The following is a 24,172-nucleotide window of genomic DNA, read 5'->3' on the forward strand; positions in this document are numbered from 1 at the left end:
AGCTTTGTAAGATCCCGAAAGACGCAGGTATAAGCAGTAGGATTTAAGAGTGTAATAACGGACTGAAACAGAAGATGGCGGAGCAGCAATCTCCAGTCTTATAGCTGTATACAAATTCAGGGGCCATATCCTTTGGCGGTTGCATTTGTAGGCCGATTATGTTACAGCGACGGGACCAAATGCGTCCTTCATTTCCCCAGATTTCAAGGATGGGTCGGGTGTATCCTTCGTGCCCCAACCTATCCCGGGATTCATAGTGCGGCCCAGGCAATTTCAGTTTCCAACAATGGCGGCAGCTACTTAGTTTTAATATTACTCTTATGACTGTTCCTGGGTCACAAAATAAACTTTTAACATATTTTCAGGTGAGAAGGTAACTGTGTAAACTTCAAATATCTGCAAAAGTGCTCCGACGTTTTCTGAGACCTCTCTTACCCAACAGCTCAAGGCTCACTAGATCTGGCAAGAACACCGGACTCCCGGCACATCGTTTTCAAACACCCCGCGAGCTTTCGCTACTCAGTTTAAACATGATATATAAGTCACTTAGATAACTTTTAAAAATTTTATTGTTTGTTTTTTTTCAGTGTTTTATTTGTTCCTGTTTGGCTGAGATTAAAGTTACAGTTTTTACACAGCTGAATAAATGTCGAACAGAAAACTGATTAAACAGAAGTGTGAGATGGTAGAGATTTTACTCCAATGTCCTGTTAAATTTTAGGGAGCAAAGAGCAGACGACTGAGTTTAATAAACTATCATCTTTCTTTATTTTTAGTTAGCACAGACCTTAAATAAATAAATAAAAAAAAAAAAAAAAAAAAAAAAATATATATATATATATATATATATATATATATATATATATATATATATATATATATATATATATATATATATATATATATATATATATATATATGAATGACCAGATGCATGCTGATGGAATAAGCTGTACGTTTTACATCTAATGGATGCATGATCTGATTAGTTGACTATTCGCAAAAATAATAGGTGACTAGTTGACTATCAAAATAATCGTTTGTGGAAGCCCTACTGGTTATATTCCCATATCGAAGCGAGCTTGCCAAGCATTTGTTATTTTGCAGTTATATAGCCATCAGGCTGCAACTATGTCACTATTTCTGGAGGATTTTGTGTTTCAGATTTGAGAAATTTACCCAACTCTAAATGTGTACATTTTTTAAAGCAAAAATGACAAATGCAGTGAAATCCCGAGTTCATTACACACAGTTGCTGTAATTTTGTTTGCGCTGTAGTCTCCAGCCTAGTTTGACTGAAATATAAAATCATTATGAAGAACTGAAGGATCCTTTAGTCTCCTTAGTTATCACTTGGATTCTACTTGGTCACATAGCACTGTCGAAGATGTTTAAACTGCCTATGTTTTGTTTGAACTGATTAAAGTTGATAAATGATTCTGTGTGTGTGTTTAGCCGACCAGCTGTTGCCTTAATCCGTAAACTGATAGCTGTCCTGGAGTCAATAGAACGCCTACCTCTGCACCTGTACGACACTCCGGGATCCTCATACAACCTGCAGGTGAGTCAACGTGTGTTCGAGGTCCTGGTGTGTTATTTGGAGAAGCTCTCAGTAATGTTGCTTGCCATAATCACAGCCTGTGATAAAATATGTTTCTGTGCTTTAGATTCTTACACGGAGATTGCGGTTCCGGCTGGAGCGAGCGCCGGGAGAGACGGCCCTGATCGACCGGACAGGTCGTATGTTGAAGATGGAACCACTTGCAACTGTGGAGTCTCTGGAGCAGTACCTGCTGAAGATGGTGAGGAGACACTAAAAATGCATTCAACCAAAATACAGCTAGGAAATACTTGGACAGTGCGGGGGAAAAAAAATCACATTTTTGGTACTCTAAGTCAAGTTTATTTATGGCCGTTCACAGACAGCATGCCCAAGTCTGACTTTCGTTAAATCTTTTTTTCATAAGAAAAAAAGATTTTTTATGAAAAAAAAATCTTTTTCATATTTTTTTCTTTCTTATGAAAAAGAACCAAAGCATGAAAAAGAACCCCCAACCCCTTTGGGAACCAATGTGTTTTGATCTTACTTTTTTGTTGTGTATCAACCTGATTCCAGATGATTTTTGACTTCCCTTCCTCTCTTCCTCTTTGGCCTCTTCTTCCTCTAGGTGGCAAAGCAGTGGTACGACTTCGAGCGCTCATCCTTTGTCTTTGTGCGGAAGCTGAGGGAAGGGCAGACCTTCACTTTCAGGCACCAACACGATTTTGATGAAAATGGTATCATCTATTGGGTCGGAACAAACGCCAAGTAAGAGCAACTTCAGCTAGCTATAAATTTAACATGAGTCTTAGTAATCGCTGATTTGCATAAATGATTTGCATCTTGCACTGCAGGTATAAATTTAATGTTATCAAATTTGTGGTTATATCATGTCAAACTAGTGTTCCTCTTACATTTTATTCAGCATACACATTTTAGAAAGAAATTAGCAGATTTTAAAATGGTTTATGTTACTGTCTTGATAGCTTGCTCAATCATCCAAATAAAGAAATCCTAGAAAGTTGATTCTGTTCATCTAGACCTAGCTTTTTCAGTATGAGAAACGTTTCGTCTACATGCACACTAGTCCGGATAAATTTGAAAACGGCATTTTCGTCTGAAAACGCTCCACGTCCACACTAGCGTTTTCAGAGAGTTGTGCGTCCACATTGAAACGGCCGAAAACGCTTACTTTCCAGTACTGCGCATGCGTGAAGCGCAAGAAGATTTGACCTACCTCATTTCTGTCTGCCGTTTATTTACTTTCCGGCTCGTTGAAACGTCGCGGCAAAAGGTCGAGGAAAAGCACCGAGTTTTTTAAATGGACTAACAATGAGGTGGAGTTGTTGCTGCGAGTAACACAAAAGTACAAAGTTGCCAAAGCGAGTGAGAATTAAATAATTTAAAGAAAAGCTATCTGGAGCATGTACAGACTGATATTAAATCTTTAATAGGGCTGCCAAAATTTAGAGCAAACAAAACAACTGCTGTTTAATTGGTCACATGACTGCATCACATGACAAAAATGCGCCATTGTTTTAGAAAGTCTGCGTTTTGGAGTGTCCACACTGCGACGGGACAGCTCCGTTTTGAAATGTATGCATCTTCGAGAGCGTTTTCAAAACGCTGTGTTTTTCCTTGGGGAAAACGCCGTCTCAGTGTGGACGGGAGGCCAAAACGGAGAGAAAACGATGGGTTTTCAAACAAAAACGCATAAGTGTGGACGTAGCCTAAGTGACTTCTTCAGTCTCAGCTGACTGCAGGTTCCCCCACACTTATAGGGCTTTGGAGTTGATGTCACGCCGCAGCCACAAATCAAAACATACACACTGTGTTGGAAGCAGAACCATGCTTAAAATCAGCACAAAAGACAAAGGGATGTATCGCGATCGATTGCGCCCAGACGCCAAGAGACGGTACTTGGAAAAAATAGCGTGCATCTGTAATGTTGACCCGTATGAAATAAGGCAGTGGAGTGGAAACCCAGACAGCCTACCGCCGTTGTCCTATTCCGATATTTTCGTGTACCTTGTCCATGGAGTCAGCGTTGGCTGTTTTTAAGCCTCCACGTTGTGAGTATATTGACCATATGACCAAGATACAGCTAGAGGTTGCACACAACATTGACTTCTCCTCCGGAGCTGCCCCCCAAATTGCTCTAGATGAACGATTCACGATTGATGCCAGCTGTGCGTTGCCATGTAAATAGTTTGCATTTCACGTGTACCTGCACATGTACTTGCTAAGTACATGTGAACAGGTCTTGAATAAAAAAATAAACGTACTTTTCATTTCTGTTTTATTGAAACCACTTGACAGAAAGTACAATTATTTACAATGAACTGTACATGCAACACAGCAGTTTTATGAATATTCAACAACAGCAAGTTTCATTTGGCCCTGGTTTGACGACCACACTGGGGCACATATTCACCAAAACACAGCACACCTTAACATTCCTATCAAGCAGTGTCGTGTCTTCACCCTCACATAATATAAGTAACTCCCGTCCACAGCCTCCGTGACATGGTGATTTTGTTGTTGGTCTTCTGTCAGATCTTCATCTATTACTTCTGCACTGGGCACACCTTCATACTCTGCAGCTGCATAATGAAAGCATGTAAAATAAAATTAGTGCATACACATAAGGTAAATGTACACCAGTATTCCAGGTGCGTGATTCATCTGAAGTTTATGTGCAGATTAGCGTACAATGAGCACAATTTTGTGTTTTTGGGGTGGGGGTTACCTCCGATGGGTGCTCTTTTTCACTTTCGTTGCACTCGCCTTGCGTGCCGGTCCGAGTCTCACCGCTGCAATCCAAGCCTGACGTCTTCGTTTAGTAATATCGGATACATGAGATCCCTCCCGTTGCCTCCAGGAGGGGAAACGATGAAAAGAGAGCCCATTTCCAGCTTCTTGCCTTCCCTATCGTGTGATCTAACGTTGCAACCAACAACACAGTACGTACGAACCATAGCTGACGCTTCCGTGTGCTCTGTTTGGCCTACTGTCATGGTGGGAGGGGGCGCTCCAAAGCCCTATAGACGGTACATTTGCATAATGACTGATATTAGCACCACTGACTAACAGTGGGCCATCAGGTCAGACTGAAGGAAGTCACTTGGATGAGTAATGAAATGTTTCTCCCAATGAAAACTCTACGTCCAGATAAACAGAATCAAGTTTCTAGGGTTTGTGATCATTTTTCTGTATACTTGCAATCAATGTAAAATGCTATATTTCACACTTTTCTGTTCAGTCCTTCGGTTCTTTTAAAAAGTAATGCAACGTTTTAGATGTTTACATTTAGAGCTAGGGGAGCTTTAGTGGAGTTTTGTTTTGTTTTTGTTTTCTTTCCCAGTAAACCAATATTTTTTTTTCTTCAGGACTGCCTATGAGTGGGTGAACCCCGCAGCTTATGGCCTAGTGGTGGTGACCTCTTCAGAGGGCCGGAATCTCCCCTACGGGAGACTGGAAGACATTCTCAGTCGGGATAGCTCTGCTCTGAATTGCCACACGAATGACGACAAGAATGCCTGGTTTGCTATCGACCTCGGCCTGTGGGTCATTCCCTCAGCATACACTCTGAGGCATGCCAGGTAATAAGATGGGCGCATCATATGATGTAACACATATATCTAGATGGTAATATAGAATCTGAAATATCATGAAGGTGCTATTTACTCTCCAGATCTAACTTTGGTTTATCTAGGAATGTTGGGTGTTGGCAACGTCTGATTGCCTCTAACTGGCGTAAATTATCCTAAGCTAATCAGTTTAGATGCAAGATATTCAGTTAGGTGTTTACTTGTGTCTGGCACCAGATTACAAGTGTAAAAACTGAGCCAAATCTTGAGCTACACAAGGCGGCTAAAAACGTAATCCAGGCTAAAAAAAAACCCCAACAAATGGCTGGGTAAATTGTAGTTTTTGTCACTGCCACGGCATTAATGCACAAGTAGATCTGAATGTAATTACAGTTGTGTACTCTAAGAGATTACATTTTCTTTTATCTTTTCTTATGCCTTGATGGCAGTTTCAGCATTACTCTTTCAGGCATTCGCTAGTATCAGTGCAACATTAAAATCTATAAACTAGGTCCAGAATAATGACTTGAATTTGAGCAATCTAAAAAAAATGTTAAAAAAAAAAATCTATGCAGGGTCCTCTGTGAAGTACACAGAAGATCTACACATAGTTCAAAGGTTATTCATGATGGTGCCATATATGTGCAAGTTATCCATGCCAAAATCACCCCGTGTATAGTATATATTTGTTTTGGAGTACAGATAAAGCCATTTTTAGAAAAAAAGGCCCTGCTAATTTCAGCAAGTTATTGCCAAAAAGCCATTTACATGCAATTCTAATTATGGCTTTGTAGCAAGAGTCTGTCTGCTAACCCACTAAGTATTTGCTGTGATAAAATCAATAAAAAGTCTTCAAGCAAGAAACTAAGCATACCAATTAGTAATCTTAACAGAGGAGTTGATGAAACCTTGTGAGAAACATGCTCCCGTCCCTTAATTTTTTCTAACATACTGGCATCAATATCGCCATCATCATCGTTTTTCATGATTATGTCGTATAGAAAAATAAAACGTTGTCTGCCAGTTATTACCTCACGTTGTAGTGTAGAAACTACTGAAGACATCAGGAAATAAAACCAATATACCACCTGACCAAGTTGTGTGGTAACAATTCTACACCTCTTGGGGGTTTAACGGCAGCTGGCATCCTTGTACACGCAGTGCTGCCATCTTCTGTTTCAGTCCGTTATTACACTCTTAAATGCTACTACTTATTCCTGCGTCTTTTGGGATCTTACAAAGCTTCAAACGACACGTCGACTATTAAATTGGTCGTCGACGATTTTAATAGTGGCAGCCCTAAACAGAATGACACAATGAGACATTATTGAATAGAATGGGCCTACCTCCTGAGAGATATTGGATGATAAATCTAATCCATTCCATGCAATAAAACACTGAAACTGCAGGGGGGAAGAAACAAGTAGACTTTAAGACATTATGCATCCTATAACTAACATACACAGATCCTGACAAATGGCAGATATGAAATTAGCATGTCTAATTTTTAAAATATTAATCCTCCTGCAGGGGTTATGGCCGCTCTGCGTTGAGGAACTGGGTCTTTCAGGTGTCCAAAGATGGTCAGAACTGGACGACTCTTTACACCCACGTAGATGACAGCAGCCTAAATGAACCCGGGTAAGACTTTTCTCTAAATTCATTTAAACTGCTGAATAACCAAAGTCCATAGATGGTTGAAATTTTATCTAACTGTTTTCACAGGTCGACAGCCACGTGGCCTCTGGACCCATCTAAAGAAGAGAAGCAGGGCTGGAGGCACATCAGAATTAAACAGATGGGAAAGAACGCCAGCGGCCAGACACACTATCTGTCACTATCTGGACTTGAGCTGTACGGCAATGTCACTGCAGTCTGTGAGGACCAGTTGGGTGAGAACTTTGCTTCAGTTGCAGTTTGCTTCTAGTGATTGACAACCAGAGGATTTTAGTTGTTGGTGTCATTTTTGAAAATTATGTCAGTAGCTTAACATTTTATGAACCTTATCTTAAAGCCTTGCATTACTGCTCCTCCTCTATCAGGGTTTGATTTGTTTTCTTTTGCTGTTTTGGCTTTTTGTCTAAGTAACTGTCAAATTGGTTAAATGTGAGATTTTAATTTGGCTGCCTCTTTGTCCTGCAGGTAAAGCTGTGAAGGAGGCAGAAGCAAACCTTCGCCGCCAGCGCCGCCTGTTTCGTTCTCAGGTGATGAAGTACATCGTACCAGGGGCACGGGTTGTTCGGGGCATCGACTGGAAGTGGCGCGACCAGGATGGAAACCCACCTGGAGAGGGCACCATTACTGGAGAGGCTCACAATGGTAAGCAAACACACAATACCAGATGAAAGAGAAAGTGATGAACAGAAAAGAAAAAAACAACAACAATGCACCGTTTACCCAACAGCTGGTGGATCCCGGCTGGTTTAACTGCTGTAGTGCATTTTCCAAAATGTTTTGCAGGAGTCCAGGGCCTGTACTATGAAGCGGGCTCAACCTGTTATTTCTCCTGTGCGTTCGCATGAAAGGGGTGGCGATAATGTCTGACCAGTCTAAAAGGGAGGTTTCATGTGTCGAGTGACACCTGATGAATACAGTTAAGACACGCAGTGCTACCGTGAGCTATAAATTGCACAAAAAATGCCAGATGTAGCAAAATGATACATATTAAAACTCAAATATGCACTTAACTAATAACACTTAAAAAAAAATCAGAATGTTCAATAAACACTCCAGTTTCAAATAATTAGGATATTCTGGCAATTATTTCAGGCATCAGGCTTTACAGGGTTAGTGATTAGACAGGTATTCTTGATTTGTGTTCTGTGCTCTATGGCTGCAACTCCACCAGTGTAAGATGACTTAGAATTAGAATAAAGTACAACAAGATTTTACACATTTTCGAAATGGGTAAAACACTTAAACATACTTACGACATGCTGTAAAGGCATCAGTGAAAATGTGGCACAAAACCTTAGACCCTTCTTCTAGCAGCACACGTTGATAGTAGAAGCTGCTATTATCTGAGGACTTGATTGATCAGTGGATAGTGACTTTATACATGTTGATCTCCACCTTTGTGGTGCAGAAAACCCAGGATTAACCCTGAAGATACCTGGGTAAGATGAAATCCTGCTTTGTAGTACAGGCCTCAGCCCTGTTGTTTCTGTCTTCAGGAACTAAAATCTAAACCCTGGCTTCAGCCTCCCCACCCAGGTCTTTGTACTGTGTAAAATATGTTTTAACACAGCAGGTTACTGAACAACTGTGTTTACACTTTTCTCCCTGCTCCCTTCTTCACCTTGAGATGTCAGAAGGATGATGTGTCAGCGGTGTCTTTTTTTTCTTCTTGTATTTAGCTTCATGTTCACAAGGCACATGTCACTGGTTTAATTGATCTCCACAGGGGACTGTGGTTACAGTAAAAGGTAAACAGCCAAGTGGAATCTGCATTTAGGAAGTGTTCTGTAGATAAATACCTTTCAGTTTAAATCTGTCTGTGATAGGCTGTTAGAATGAAGGGTTGAGTGTGAATTGTTGAATCTAGGATAATTGGACAGCTCCCTGATTGTGGTAACTTATCTAATTGGCTAAAGTAGGTGAAACTTGCGCATGTACACATCATTAGTCAGTTTCCCTAACAAAAACTGACATGATGAAGCTGGCAAGTGAGTTATAACTTAATTAGTTTGTAATGTTTTTTTGTAACTTTAAGCAACAACATTATATCCAGCTGAGTGGTTTTTGAAAGGGCCAGATGGGGAGGAATGGTTAGTGTTGGAGTGGATAGATTGTGGAATGTCTAGTCATACTGAAAGAAATGGGCCCTTTTCTTTCTGTAAGGTGTGAAATTAGTGAAAAATGACATAAAAATTTTAGAGATAATTTTGTTTCAGGATTTCTGGAGTCTTCCCTTTTGGCTTCAAAACCAGAAATTGCAATTCTACAATTTAACCTGGAGAGTCAGATAAGGGCAAACATCCTCTCCTCCTCCTCCTCCTCCTTCTCTTCTTCTCCTGTTCTTTTCCTCCTCTTCCTTTCTCTTCCTATCCCATTTGTGCTTCTCACCTTTATTTTTTACCCAGATCTGATGCAATCTCAGTGAGCTGAACGAATGGATACACCACCAGCAGCTCCATTTTTTCCCCATTTCTTTTTCTAAAAAAAAAAAATCATTACAAGCCAAGATGACTGTCATTATTTGAGTTTAATTCCTTTCATCTTTGATGCTTTGCATTTGCCAGAAGTATTTTCTACTTTTGCTTTGTCATTTTCTATGATCATGTCCATATTCTTCTCTCTTGTTGCTCCACCTGCACCCAGAACCCCACATTAGAAATTTAAACAGACAACATCAATGAGTGTGCTGTTCTTTAAAATCAAATGAAATGGCACCCTTATCGGGAATTACATGATATTTTTGCAATGTTATTTTATGTTCTGTACATTTTGTTTGTACAATACACAAAGGAAGGAACAAATGGGTTCAATAGGTTTATATTGCGTGAACTCTACTGAAGAAACATCACTTAAATATTTAGTATATTTATCAGCATAAAGTAAAAAACAGTACAGCAAATATTCACTTATTATTTATTATTTAGTTAATGTTAATTATTTATTTTTTTAAGTTTTATTTATTTATTTTTGAGGAATGTAGTTAAAACTGTTCAATCTGTCTTTAAAAAACTCTTGACCAAACCCAGAGCCAATGCTAGAGCTAGTGCTCTAAAGAGCCAGTACGTGGTTTGATTCAGTTTCCTGCCCATTATTCCTAGTTGTGACATGTAAATGATGACCCCACAGGACCAAGGAAGCAAACTGACAGAGCTTGGAGGAAATTTAACTGTTGTGGAGTGTAGCTCAGCAAATGCTTGGCTCTCAACTCCTAAAACTGCAACAACAACAAAAAAACAAAACAAACAAAACTGAAAACCATATGATGGCACATGTACTTGTCAGTGTTGATTTAAAAAGAATGATATATTAATGAAAATCTGTTTATCTATAGTTATTGGTTAGTTAAAATAATATCCCTTCCTCTTTAAAAATTGGTTATTTGGACACATTGTTGGATCTAAGATGGGAATGTGGTAGTCAGTTAACAACTCTTTTTATCAGGCAAAAGATGTTTTAACACCCACACCCACAAACCCCCCAAAACAAAACACTCAAGTATAGTAATTTTCTCTCACTATACTATTCTATATTTTCTCTCAGGCTAGTTAGTGCTTTGTTTCATTGTGACTCTAAAGCAATATTTCATGTAAAGTATTTGATCTGGCCCAGTGTGGAGCTGCTCTGACTGTAAGCTGCTTCTCTGCTGTCTACTTCTCTTACTGTCTCTCTTTCTCTGTCTCTCTCTCGGGTCTCTGACATCTATCCGTCCGTCTCCCTCCCATCTCTCTGTCCATCCAGGCTGGATTGATGTAACCTGGGATGCTGGCGGCTCTAACTCTTACCGTATGGGCGCTGAAGGGAAGTTTGACCTCAAGCTTGCTCCAGGGTACGACCCTGAGTCGCCTGCCACAGCGCCGTCACCCAAACCTGTCTCATCCACTGTTTCAGGCCCCGCCTCCACCACGGTGGGACCCTCTGTGACGCAGGCGGCGAGCGGCGGCGGTACCACCACCACCACCTCATCATCTTCCTCCTCCACATCGTCATCCTCGCTTCAGCAGTCATGGAGCAGTCTGGTTAAAAATAACTGTCCTGATAAGGGCGGGGCCTCATCGCTTGGGGGTGCCAGCTCCTCCAGCAGAAAGGGGAGCAGCAGCTCTGTCTGCAGTGTCGCCTCCTCCTCTGACATCAGCCTAAGTTCCTCCGCTGGTTTTCCAGGTGCAGGAGGTCTGCGACTGGAGAGAAGAACTGATGGGCTAGTGCTTGACCAAGGAACCGGGATAGGAGGAGTAATGGGAGGCGGGGTTGGCTCTGATGGACATCAGCAAGAGCCAATTGTCGTTCTGTCCTCTGCAGCAGAGGGCGGATCTGGTTCAGCATCCAGCTCAGGCACACTTACTGGTGATGCATCCACCACAGCAGATGAAACCAGAAACAAAGACTCATCCACAGCAATGGCCACCACTGACCCGGCAACAGCGATCTCCATGGGGCTAGTGAGCGTGAGCTCCCCTGATGTCAGCTCGGTGTCGGAGTCATCTAGCAAGGACACGCCTTCCCAGAGGCCTATGTGCTCGGTGGCTAATGCCCGGCTATCGGTCAGCTCCCTCTTGGCTGCCGGCGCTCCCATGAGCTCCAGTGCCAGCGTCCCTAATTTGTCATCTCGCGAGGCCAGCTTGATGGAGTCCTTCGTCCGCCGCGCACCCAACATGTCGCGCACCAATGCCACAAATAACATGAACCTGAGCCGCAGCAGCAGCGACAACAACACCAACACGCTGGGCAGAAACGTCATGAGTACTGCCAGTGAGTACAGCAGGATTACTGCACTAATACTACAATATTCTTACAACATACCATTAAAAGACTGGTATTACACCTCAGTCCACTATCACGGAACATCACGGGTACTGCCAGCAAGTAAATAACTTGAGTATTACAATCTAATTATCTTTTGAGTTGGAGCTGGGGCGTATGGCAACATTGTTCAGCTGAATGGTGATACATGGTGCATATAACTTATTAAATATTTGCCACAAAAGCAATATATGAGTCGTCACAGGCACCGATTCTGAAATGCACTGATCGGTATAAAATGCAAAAAACAAACTCATGGGTAATACTTCAAAACATTTTTTTTTTTTTTTTGTCTGGACCTTCTTCAATTTTTAGTAATCTTGGTAAAATAATTTTCCATATTTCATTCTCATGTTTAAAATGTTAATCATTTCATTGTTTTAAAATTCAGGTCCACAGTTGGTGTGTTACCTAGAGTCGACGATAATAGAAACCACCACAGCAGTCAGCCCAACCACAGCCTACTGCTTTGAGAATAATCAGTGGCAGTACTTCTTCCACTAAAACGTTGCACAAAGTAGACCAGGAATTGCCTGTGAAGGTTCTCAGTCATCCAGGTCATCGTAGTCTAAGGAGCTTGGAAAGAAAAGTGTCTGGAGAAGAAGTTTCTCAGATGAGAGGTGAAACGTCTTCAAGCAACTTAAAGAAGTCCAGACGCTATTCTTTCCAAGCTCCTTAGACTACGTCTGGACTTCTTTAAGTTGCTTGAAGACGTTTCACCTCTCATCTGAGAAACTTCTTCTCCAGACGGTTTTATTTCCAAGCCCCTTACACTAGACCAGGAGTTTAAAAATCCTTTTCTCTCTCTCCCTTTTTTTTTTTTTTTCTTTTATAAAAACATTTTTTTTTATTTTTTCCTTCTAGTTAAGTGCACTTTCCATGAGTGTGGCATATGTGTTAATGTGTTAGTATGTCATTATCACAAATCAGCAAATTTATAGTAAAACATGCAACTGTAGCATTTACTTAATCCATTGTCCATTGCTGGACCGGCACTGGGTAACCCACCGTAGTGCATGAGAGAAACCTTAAAAAAATAAATTAAAAAAATAAATAAACTGGGTCAATATGGCATGTTTGTTAATACAGAGATACATATGTTATTGAGTTGAGTTATTCTTACACATCGGCCAGCATCTGGCCAATCCAGCACCTTTCACTGTTTATACCGTTACACCCCCCCCCCCCCCCCCCCCCCAAAAAAAAAGAAAAAAAACCCCAAAAAAAACAAAACATCAGCCCATAAAAACAAAAAAACACCCTATGGTTGTGCCATCAGTTAACCCTTGGCGTGCCAGCTGTGGCACGTGTGCCCAGGTTTGCTGACCCCTGTACTAGATGAATAATGGAGTGGATTAGAGTTTTACACAAACTAATAATGACACTTAGTAACAAATAAAGTTCCCAAACTGGGTCAGTGAGGCGGAGACCACAGGATGTGTGTTTAGAATTGCTTTTAAAATTAGGAACGGATGCACTATTTACTCAGAGGGCACGATTCAGTAAGCTGAGTTTGCTGTTTGAATGGCTGTGTGAAGATGCTTGTTCTCAGCTTCAAATATTATCTCGTAGTATTTTTAAGTCCAAAGTTACTCAGACCACATGTGGAGGATCGTTCCTCTGGATCACTGGGTAAACCGCATGAGCTGCCTCCAGCCAATCAGCTGTTTCCAGTTAGATGACTGGAGCATAACGAGCTTCACCTGCTGCTTTGTTTCTTTGGTTTCTGACAAACTAACCACCATTTGTTTGTTTTTGTGTGTGTGTTTGTTTGCAGCTTCTCCTCTCATGGGTGCTCAGAGCTTTCCTAACCTCACCACCACTGGCACCACCTCCACCGTTACCATGTCCACCTCCATAGTAACCAGCAGCAATAATGTAGCCACAGCCACCACGGGTTTGTCGGTGGGCCAGTTACTAAGCAACACCCTTACAACCAGCCTGACGTCTACATCCAGCGAGAGCGACACGGGCCAGGAGGCCGAGTTCTCTCTCTATGGTTGGTGACCACACTCTCACTCACTCACTGAGCCTGCTTCAGCTAACTTGTGCTGCCTATTGTCTCTCATATAAGTCAGCACACTGGTTACCTGAACTGTGTAAAAGTTAGCAGATAGGAGCATAGAGCTTAGCCTTAATTTTATTTGTAAATATAACAGAAAAGAAAAACATAGAAATCATTTTCAGCTTGATGGTGAAAATCCCCTTGAAAATCTTAACAACTGGCATCTTGGAGACAGGTTGTTTCGCTCTCGTCCTGTGAGCCCTTACAATGCATATCTTGACGCAAATCTTTAAACCAAGTAGTTTTGCTTTTAAACATAATCATATATTTAAGCAAAGTTATTAAAGGCAAACGGTGACACTAACACTTGTTCCCAGGTTCACGATCACGTTACTACAGCGGTCCCCAACCCCCGGGCCTCGGACTGGTACCGGTCCGTGAGTCGTTTGGTACCGGGCCGCAAGAGTTGAGGCTCAGGTGTGAAATGTATGGTTTTCAGGGTTTTTCTTTTTTCGGTTTTCAGCATTAGTTTGTTATCGTTTTTATCGTTAACTCAGTTTTCCTGGGTCTTTTCACGTGTGTTATGAATAAATCTTCTTTTTTTCGGTACCGGTACTAGTTTTATTTTGTTGTATTTATCCGCGACACCTTAAAGGCCGGTCCCTGAAAATATTGTCGGGCATAAACCGGTCCGTGGCGCAAAAAAGGTTGGGGACCGCTACGTTACTACCTCCCTGCTTGTGTGTGTACATGCTCTTTAGAACAAGTCATAACACCAGTTACATCTTTATAATAGAAAACGTGCAGAGATCATTAAAACACATAAACATTGATCATTTAAGACTGTCTTTGCATGTCTTTGTATAATATGTATAGTAACTGGTTGGATTTGGATAAACCGGACCAGAATTAACCAAACCTAAGCTCATGTTTCTAGAATTTATCAACATGTGTGCCAAGCGCCATCTTCCCCTCTTTCCCTTATTCTCAGTTGTTTAACCGACTTCATGTCCATCCGCTCATTTTCTCTCCCTTTAGACTTTCTGGACAGCTGCCGTGCCAACACACTGTTGGCTGAGCTGGACGATGAGGAGGACCTCCCAGAGCCTGATGACGATGATGACGAGAACGAAGATGACAATCAGGAGGATCAAGAGTATGAGGAGGTCCTGGTACGTAAATAGATCTGGGCTTATTTTAAAGATTTGGGTTTTTTCCCCCCGATGATTCAAAGATGATCTCTCGCTGTAGCTGTGGATGTTTTGTACAAAAGCCCTTCAGAGGGGTGACTATGTCACTGCTGTTCTGCAGGAAGAGGAGGAGTATGAGACCAAAGGAGGACGCAGGAGGACATGGGATGACGACTTTGTCCTAAAGAGGCAATTCTCTGCTCTGGTTCCTGCCTTTGACCCCCGACCAGGAAGAACCAATGTCCAGCAGACCACAGACCTGGAGATCCCTCCTCCAGGTAAAAAAAAATGCAAAGGAGGAAGTGTTTGCTCATGACAGGACTTTCAGCTAGTTTCTGTAAATGCTGTTGTTGGCATTTATTTGTTATTTTGTTAGTTGTCAAAGCTTTGACATCACGGCAACATAACTGATCGGTGATAGTCCTGCAGCAATGCTAATATGATTTTATTTAAACAGTAATTAATATTAGAAAAATATTACTTCTAATGTCACATATCCTATTCTTCTGTGGCGTTTTAATGACACGGACTGGTGATCAGTTAAATGGCAGGTGCCTCCTGTTGTTTATCTGACCAACCACTGAACTAATAATTGCAGTACAGGAAATTAGTTTTAAGTTCATTTTTCATTTTGTTGAATAAAAGTTCTATGTTATGATGGACCCAACTGATTTGTTTTCTCAATGTAGCATATTCTGTTTAACACCTTGTTGATGTTAAAGGCTGAAACGGGTAGAGAGAGTATTTATGGATATTAATGGAGTAGTATAAATAGAAGATATTTAACCAAAAATACAAGTCAGGAAATGAGGACTGAAAGAATCCTTGAGGCTATAGAACTTGCACAGAAATTTTGACTACTGGTGTAGAAATCTTTTTCAGAGTTCAGTTGTTTATTTGAGATCTTAGTTAGATCGGAAATCATCATTCTTTCAAAGAATAATAAACTCTTTTATGAAAGGTCTGCAGTGTAATGTTCCATCCATGTTTTTAAAAAGGGGTTTCTCTGTCTCCCTTGGTCCAGGGACTCCTCGATCCGAGGTTCAGGAGGAGGTGGAGTGTGCTCCCTCTCCTCACCTCGCTCTCACCCTTAAGGTAAGATAAATTACTTGGTGCTCAAATGAAATGTTTTTTTTTCCCTTAAAATAATTATTTCAGTTTAATCAGCAGAAGACTTTGAGTATATTTTGTAGGATACAGTCAGTTCCTTTCCCAGCTGTCATTGGTGATTCATCCACAGAATACTCTTTCTTTTGCCCAGTCTATCAGTCTGTCTGTGCGATCACAGGATGGTCACAATGTTTAAGCACGTTTGTATCCTCAGATTTTTGCAGTGCTGTGCAAAAATTGCCATGGTAGTTGATTTAACAAACAAACAAACAAACAAAAAATACCCTCATGTTGCATTTAAAATGAAAGTTAATTGGTACCAAAATAATTTTAGGAACATATTCAGTTTTATATCATTTATCCTTTTCCTTTATTGCGTGTATATTTTTGGAAAAGAGTTGTTGTATCTGTCCTGTCTGTGTGTTCAGGTGGCTGGGCTGGGTACAACCCGGGAGGTGGAGCTTCCTCTTACCAACTACAGGTCCACCATCTTCTTCTATGTCCAGCGGCTGCTGCAGCTCTCCTGCAACGGAGCTGTCAAGACGGATAAACTGAGGCGCATCTGGGAGCCCACGTACACGTAAGAGAGGAGACATCTGATGCAAACTTTACTGCATTTGACAGGTCTTGGACAATTGTTGACTTCTGTTTTTAATGCAGGATAATGTACAGAGAGCTGAAAGACTCTGATAAAGAGAAGGAGAGTGGAAAGATGGTGAGTCTGTCCAAGTTTTCTCTTTATGTCTGACGGATGTCTGATGTCTCTTCATTGACCTCGGATCTGTTCCTCTTCACAGGAGTTTTGTGAACACAGCATTGGGGTCGGGGGCCGTTCTGGTGGCCTGAGCCCCAGTTCAGTTTCAGCCAATCAGAGCAGTGAGATTCTGGGCGGTGCCAGGGAGGTTGCGCAGGCGAAGGCAGGATGCAGCCAGAATGCCTGTGGAGTGGAGGATGTCCTGCAGCTACTGCGGATCCTCTACATCATCGGAGGAGACTCGGCTGCTAACACGCGCACGTTGCAGGAGGGTACGAAAACACTCAGTTGCACACTGGAACACACTGCTTTTATGCTACTGGGTCTAATGTACACGCGCATTTTCCTTAAATCTGTAGCATTTTTGGGGACTTTTGGGACTATAAAATACATGAAAACAAAACAGTTTATTCAACATTTCCACTTTAACCACATTAATGATTATATGTAGTACCTGCATTTGGAATGAAATTGGGTAAATGAGAACGGTGCGTTGGACAATCCTTAGGCAAATGAGAATTTTGCCTAAGGATTGTCTAAGAACAACGTGGACAATTAAGCTTAGCTTTAATTCAACAGACAAAAGAGCTAACTAGCAGCAGTGATCTAGCCTGACTTGGCAGAGGACTTCTTAGAGAAGTGACGAACGTAAGAACTGATGGAATACTGTGATGACAGAGGTGTATGGGTGCAGACAAGGCTGTACATATCTTATCACAGGTCATCAGGTGTGAATACGCTTCTACGGAATACGGAAACGTGACGGTGTAAAATCCTCGTACTATGGGTATTGTACTATGTCTGTTCCACATGCATGGCAGAAAGCAAGTAATACAACACAGCGTGATCTGACATCAGCCACTATAATCTGTCAGCCCCTAAGTGCAAACTTAGTGTGATATCCACTATCAGGTATTGTATCAATGTATGGTTAAAATATGACAAGTGTTTTAAGTGGTGAGTAGAATTAGAAAAATGTTATTTAAATGACTGTAGAGTGCATGACACAATGAGAATATGTGACAGTATGTGACAACTTTATCCCAAAGAAAAACAAAAATCTTCATTTAAAAAAAAAAAGTGTAACTGTCTTTTAGCTCTTTGACCTTTTCTTTAGCACAGTGCGTAAACATCAGAAAATGCTGATTGCCAATAAATACGTCAACAGAGCCAATGTTTGTCAATATCAGCTATAAATCCTCCTGCTAATTAACAGTGGTCAGCAGAGGCTACTGTGCATGATTCTCCATTGGCAATGCACTGGCTGTAGAGAGCTACAAACATCATGTCTGTTGCCAGATCGAGGATATAAAGGATATAAAGCATATGGTACTGTGTGGGCCACTCTTACTCGTGCTCTTGTTGGTCGATCAACCAGCCATGGAGAAGAGTTGCTTAACATACAAAGAGTTCAGTTCATTTTTATTTCAAACACGCCTGGTGTGTCAAGAGACACTTTTTGCTCTTTTGTATTCTGACGTTTCTCCTGCTGCTTTAATTTATGATCGGGATACACTGTTAAACATCAAAGACTCAATGGAGATCTACTGTGACAGCTGGGACAGCTACAGAAAAACCTTTCCTCCTCCTCTGGAGTGTTCCGCACCTGACTGCGTGCTACTGTGCACAACCCGTGGCATTTACACCCTCAAGAGACGAAAAAGGGGAACGAGGGCCGGCGTCCAGGTGAAACGGAGAAGGTACCGGAGGCTAGCTGCTTGGCTGTGGGGTGACTCTCGGTGCCTGCGACCAGTTCCTCTCCTGTCCTTTGTTGGGGATGTTACGCCGCCGCCTGGGACCCGAGCCCCATGGCTCGAAAGCAGTTTGCTCACTCTGTGTCCGTCATCCATTTTCCGTTTTGCTGGTGACAGCTACGTCTGCTCATCGATCAAGGTTTTTCCCAACTCTGGAGTCGCCGCCCTGCCCGGCAGGTCCACAGGTTTGCACAGGTGTTTAATTCAAGTACCGCTGCAGTCAGCTGTAGATTCCGCAGATAAACTGTCATCAATTCGGTTCGCCCTGCTTAACGTTCGCTCTATAACGAACAAATCATTTATTCTAAATGATCTTTTTATTAAAGAGTCTCTAGATTTTATGTGTCTGACTGAGACTTGGCAGCAAAATAAGGATTACGTCCACTTGAATGAAATCTGCCCGTCTGGCTGTTCTGTCATTGGAACTCCGCGTCTTTTAGGACGTGGTGGAGGACTTGCTGCTGTTTACCAGGACAAACTCATATGCAAACTGGTGACCTCGGACTTCTTTTCTTCATTTGAGTCACAGATGATGAAGGTCGGTTCTCTGAAAACCTTTTACTGTATTTTAATCTATCGACCTCCTGGACCTGCTGGGGTCTTTCTAACTGAATTTAACGACCTTCTGACATCGATCATTAAACTGGAGAAGGTTGTAATATTGGGAGACTTAAACCTTCATATTGATGACGCTTCCTGTAACACTGCTGCTGAGCTCATCACTATCACTGAGTCTTTTAACTTTAAGCAGCATGTTTCTGGCCCCACACATACGAAGGGCCACACTCTTGATCTTGTTTTCTCCCTGGGTTTAAATATACATGATGTATGTGTGGAAGATGTCCATGTGAGTGACCATAGTTGTATATTCTTTAATTTGTCATTTTACGTGGATCCTTCACCTCCTAAATTGATGATCCAAAGGCGGATTATAAACCAGGATGCTGCTAGAAGGTTTTCTGCCATGTTTGTCCCTCGCATGGCTCAAAATGATATGGATTCACTTATTTTGTCTTTTAACAATCAATGTAAATCTATTTTAGATACGGTGGCACCTCTGAAACTAAATGTTGTCCATTCTTCTTCAAATTTCTGTCCTTGGATAAATGAAAGTATTCGAAATTTTAGGAGATATTGTCGCAAATTAGAACGTTTATGGAAGGCTTCCAAGCTTGAGGTCCATAGGGTACATCTCAAGGAATCAATTTTCTCACTTAACGACATGATAAAAAATGCCAGAACGGAATATTTTGCTAATCTAATAGCTTCAAAAAAGAAAAATCCCAGAGTATTGTCTCTCCTGATATTCCTCATGTACCAGTCTATACTAAATCTGATTGTAATGACTTTTTAAACTATTTTGTTAATAAGGTTGCTGCTGTCAGGTCTAATATTTCTCCATCATCCTCTCAGTATCACACTGACACGTTGCTTACCTCTGATACCTGCTCCTCTTTTACTCCTGTTACCTTACAGGACATCAGTGCTCTGCTTGGTCGAATGAAACTGACTTCAAGCCACCTTGATGTACTTCCTCCATCATTTTTCATTAGTGTGTTTGATTCTATTGGCCCCTGTATTCTGGAAATAATTAATACTTCTCTGTTCTGGTTATGTTGGATCTCAGCTCTGCTTTTGATACTGTTGATCACAGCATCATGATAAATAGGCTGAAGGACTTGTTTGGGATTACTGGTGTTGTTTTAAAATGGTTTATGTCGTATCTATCTCAGAGATCCTTTACTGTCTGTATAAATCATGTGCTGTCGGAAACATCAGTTCTGCCTTCTGGGGTACCTCAAGGATCTGTTTTAGGTCCTATTCTCTTTTTGCTGTATATACTCCCTCTAGGCCACATTATCAGACGTTACAGTAATATTTCTTATCATCTCTATGCTGATGACATTCAGTTGTACTGTTCTTTCAAAGCTTCTGAGTAGTTTAAATTGTCTTGTTTAAATAATTGTCTGTCAGAAATCAAACAATGGTTAAATGACAATTTCCTTCAGTTAAATGCAGATAAAACAGAAACTTTGATTATTGCACCTGATCACATGCTCTCAGAAATTAGGCAGCATATCAGTTTTTTAGACCCTTCATTTCAGTCGAGTCTCAGAAACTTACGTGTTATATTTGACAGTTCAATGTCTCTTGAGAAACACTCTAAACAACTTGTCCGGAACTGTTTTTATCATCTAAGAAACATTTCTAAACTCAAGCTACTGGTGTCAAAGGCAGAACTTGAGATGATTATTCATGCTTTTATCTCTTCTCGTTTGGATTTTTGTAACGGTCTTTTTACGTGTCTCAACAAATCAGCTCTGGATCGCCTTCAGTCTGTACAGAATGCAGCGGCAAGACTTTTAACTGGTACAAACAAGAGGTCACACATTACTCCAGTTTTGGCTTGTCTTCATTGGTTGCCTGTAAATTTTAGGGTTCATTTTAAAATTTTAGTTGTAACTTTTAGAGCTCTGCACGGTGAAGCTCCCCAGTATATCTCTGACCTGTTGAAACCTCATGCTTCATCCCGAGCACTTAGGTCTTCAAGTCAGAGGCTACTGGTGATCCCACGTACTAGGTTTAAAACACGTAGGGATCGAGCTTTTCAGGCACTGGCACCTAGGCTGTGGAACTCTCTGCCGTTGTCTTTACGCTGTCTAGACTCTACTGACTCCTTTAAAAAGCAGCTGAAGACATTTTTATACAAACGGGCTTTTAATTAATTTTAACTTGTATGTCTGATCTTATTGTAAAGCACTTTGTGATTTTTTTTTTATTTTTTATTTTATCTGTGAAATGTGCTATATAAATAAATTTTACTTACTTACTTAGTTCACAATCGTTACAAAATATCATTCCATTCTTTTGTTTGAAAAGGAGTAGGCAGAAGTATACACTTATTAGTCCCTACTTGAAATGAAAACCAATTGTTTAAAAACATGAAAAGTGTGTGCAACCACTCTCTGTACTTTCCATAATGTATTTTTCCACCCACATTATTTTATGTATTTTTTTTTTTTAAGTTTCAAGATGTGTGGTTTTTTTCTTCATGGTAAACTCTACTGTTGCTCCCTTCCCTATTCTGGTCGGCTAGTCAACCAGTGGTATTCAAGTTATGTGCTTTCAGGTTTCCAGGGTACTGGACGGGAGTATGTGTAGGTTTGCAGTCTGCCGTCTCCCCTTTATAAAATATCTTTAGAAAGGGGCAATACCATGGTATGATAAACTAGCTTCAAGGAAAAGGTTAAAATAGTTGCTTATGTTGAAATGTTTGCATGGTTGTATTTGTTAAAAATGGGGACTTAACTTGGAGGTTTGAGGGGGGAATGGGGCTCTCATTTCAAAATCTTGAAATTGTGTTTGCAGATATAGATGAGCTTCAGTTCAATGCATCTCCTGAAGATTTCACCAGCAAAAAAATCACTACAAAGATCCTGCAACAGATTGAGGTCAGTTTGTTCCATTTTTGTCATTTCATCAATCTGAAAATTTCAAGACTTCCTTAAAAAAGACTTCTTGAAAGTCTCTAAAAAGTTGGCCTTTCAATATTGTCAAAAATCACAACTCCCTTTTCTGTTAACATAATGTGTTGTAGTGCACAACGTGCAACACCAGGTTTCAGTATAGTGATTAAAATGTGTAACCTGCTGAAACCTCAGACAATTATGGTGGAAAAAACCCTAAATGCAATACAAGCTCCAGTGAGTGCTATAGTTCATTAGTTAACGATGTCAGGTTTTAATTGAATGTTTTGGTTTCCCAGGAGCCTCTAGCCCTTGCAAGTGGAGCGCTGCCCGACTGGTGTGAACAACTCACCTCCAAGTGTCCTTTCCTCATCCCTTTTGAGACCCGACAGCTCTATTTTACCTGCACTGCTTTTGGAGCCTCCAGGTGAGTGTGATACAGGAGTAAACAAACATACCACACATAACTTGAGGCATCTCAGCTCAGTTTTATTTATATAGCTCCAGTCCATAGCAGTAGTTCCCTCAAGACACTTGATATTACAAGGGAGAGACCCTCACAACACAACTTAAAAATGTGCTCCTTTGTGCTTATAACATAAAAATTGTAAAGTAAAATAATAAAATAAAATCGACAACAATTTCTTTTGTTATCGATTTAAATGTGACTCTTTGAAAACATCATTTTATGACTGACAGATTTAGCATTTTGGTCTTCAAAGACGGTAGAAAGTCCCGTTATCGACATTTGAATTTGGCCTTTTTAAAGTTTAACCTTGAAGACCACGTCCTGTTGGTGTACTTCCAACACTCTGGCCTCTGACCCCACTCTGTCTGCAGGGCAATTGTGTGGCTCCAGAACCGTCGAGAGGCAACCATGGAGCGTTCTCGGCCGTCCACCACAGTGCGGCGGGACGATCCTGGTGACTTCAGGGTGGGTCGACTGAAACATGAACGAGTGAAAGTTCCCAGAGGAGAGACTATGATGGAATGGGCTGAGTCCGTCATGCACATCCATGCTGACCAAAAGTCTGTGCTAGAGGTGAGAGGTGGTTTGTTTTTTAACAAATCACAAAAGAAAACCTTCTGTGTCTACTGCTAGATTTGCAACATGCATTACAATTATCGGTCCGTGGCATGCCAGGCTAAGTGTGTCTGTGTGTGTTTCCAGGTGGAGTTTCAGGGTGAGGAGGGAACGGGTCTCGGTCCAACTCTGGAGTTTTATGCTCTGGTGGCTGCAGAGTTTCAGAAAACGTCACTGGGAATCTGGCTGTGTGATGATGACTTCCCTGACGATGAGTCACGACAGGTCAGTATTACCACGTTCACAAAGTGACAGGTTTAAAAGTAAAGTTGGTGAAGAATCCCATTCTGTCATATTAGGAGACATTAAAATGAGGATCAAACAATGAGGTTAGTATGGCAAAATAATAATAGAAAAGGGTTGTTATTGTTGCTGTTGTTATTATTATTATTATTAGTAGTAGCAGTAGCATTAGTGTTATATATTTAAATGTTGTAATGTCAGTGCTAGTCTGTCTTAGTAGCTGTGATCAAATTTGAAGGTGGCATTAAAAGCCAGTGGTCATTAAGCAAGGGAAAATAATGTAAGTTTAAAAATAGGGATAAATTTATCAAACAGTGACAGTGATGATGCTTTTTTTATGTAAGAAGTAGAGATGGCACGATACCACTTTTTTATGTCCAATACCGATATCATAAATTTGGATATCGGCCGATACCGATATGAATCCGATATAGCGTGTTTCTAATAGAGATGGACCGATCCGATATTACGTATCGGTATCGGTCCAATACTGACCTAAATTACTGGATCGGATATCGGAGAAAAATAAAAAATGTAATCCGATCCATTAAATATCACGAAAGCACCTCACAAAACTTGCAACACGCCGTAACTCGCCTGAGAACGTTAGCACGTCGGAGCAGTATGCATCACGTGATAGAGCGGCTGTGGCATGCGGGACCTGTGGTGGTCTGGATAGCATTTGGAGCTTCGCTAGCAACCCGGCATTTCATCTCCGACAAAGTTATCCCCGAGAGAAGTAAAGCAAGTGTGTAAGTCCATCTCTGAATGTTTGTAAAGCATTCCTGCGTTAAGCTTACCAAACGATATATGGAGCGACTGCCTCTTCTGGCTGCTACTTCAATCATGAAACTGCTTAATGATCAGCTGATCGGCTTTTCTGTCGCGAGTCCGTCTCTCTGGTTTGTTTTTGGCCCACTTTGCACCAGAAAGAGGAAACCAGCGGCTGAACAACAGCAGC

The 24,172-nt window shown here is 41.1% G+C and overlaps 1 protein-coding gene across 4 annotated transcripts in view; it reads left to right on the forward strand.

The window, feature by feature from the left end:
- Positions 1–24,172, forward strand: part of hectd1 (HECT domain containing 1) — a 46,821-nt gene that overhangs the window by 15,968 nt on the left and 6,681 nt on the right. Inside the window, exons 19-37 of one of the 4 annotated variants that reach the window (XM_086274022.1) lie at positions 1,456–1,561; positions 1,668–1,802; positions 2,169–2,308; positions 4,930–5,142; positions 6,661–6,771; positions 6,856–7,022; positions 7,273–7,449; positions 10,546–11,553; positions 13,382–13,603; positions 14,648–14,781; positions 14,921–15,077; positions 15,824–15,894; positions 16,338–16,489; positions 16,570–16,624; positions 16,707–16,935; positions 21,787–21,869; positions 22,184–22,311; positions 22,725–22,926; positions 23,056–23,193. In XM_086274022.1, coding sequence (XP_086130148.1) covers positions 1,456–1,561; positions 1,668–1,802; positions 2,169–2,308; positions 4,930–5,142; positions 6,661–6,771; positions 6,856–7,022; positions 7,273–7,449; positions 10,546–11,553; positions 13,382–13,603; positions 14,648–14,781; positions 14,921–15,077; positions 15,824–15,894; positions 16,338–16,489; positions 16,570–16,624; positions 16,707–16,935; positions 21,787–21,869; positions 22,184–22,311; positions 22,725–22,926; positions 23,056–23,193 — 3,628 coding nt within the window. The remainder of the gene's footprint in view (positions 1–1,455; positions 1,562–1,667; positions 1,803–2,168; positions 2,309–4,929; positions 5,143–6,660; positions 6,772–6,855; positions 7,023–7,272; positions 7,450–10,545; positions 11,554–13,381; positions 13,604–14,647; positions 14,782–14,920; positions 15,078–15,823; positions 15,895–16,337; positions 16,490–16,569; positions 16,625–16,706; positions 16,936–21,786; positions 21,870–22,183; positions 22,312–22,724; positions 22,927–23,055; positions 23,194–24,172) is intronic. The other 3 variants (XM_086274023.1, XM_086274024.1, XM_086274025.1) reach the window with 3 other exon arrangements.

The sequence above is a fragment of the Aulonocara sp. 'chitande type north' Nkhata Bay genome, linkage group LG19 (genome assembly GCF_057382095.1).
Source record: "Aulonocara sp. 'chitande type north' Nkhata Bay isolate Kocher_YH1m ecotype deep benthic linkage group LG19, A_spYH_male_GT1.1, whole genome shotgun sequence".
NCBI lineage: Eukaryota > Metazoa > Chordata > Actinopteri > Cichliformes > Cichlidae > Aulonocara > Aulonocara sp. 'chitande type north' Nkhata Bay.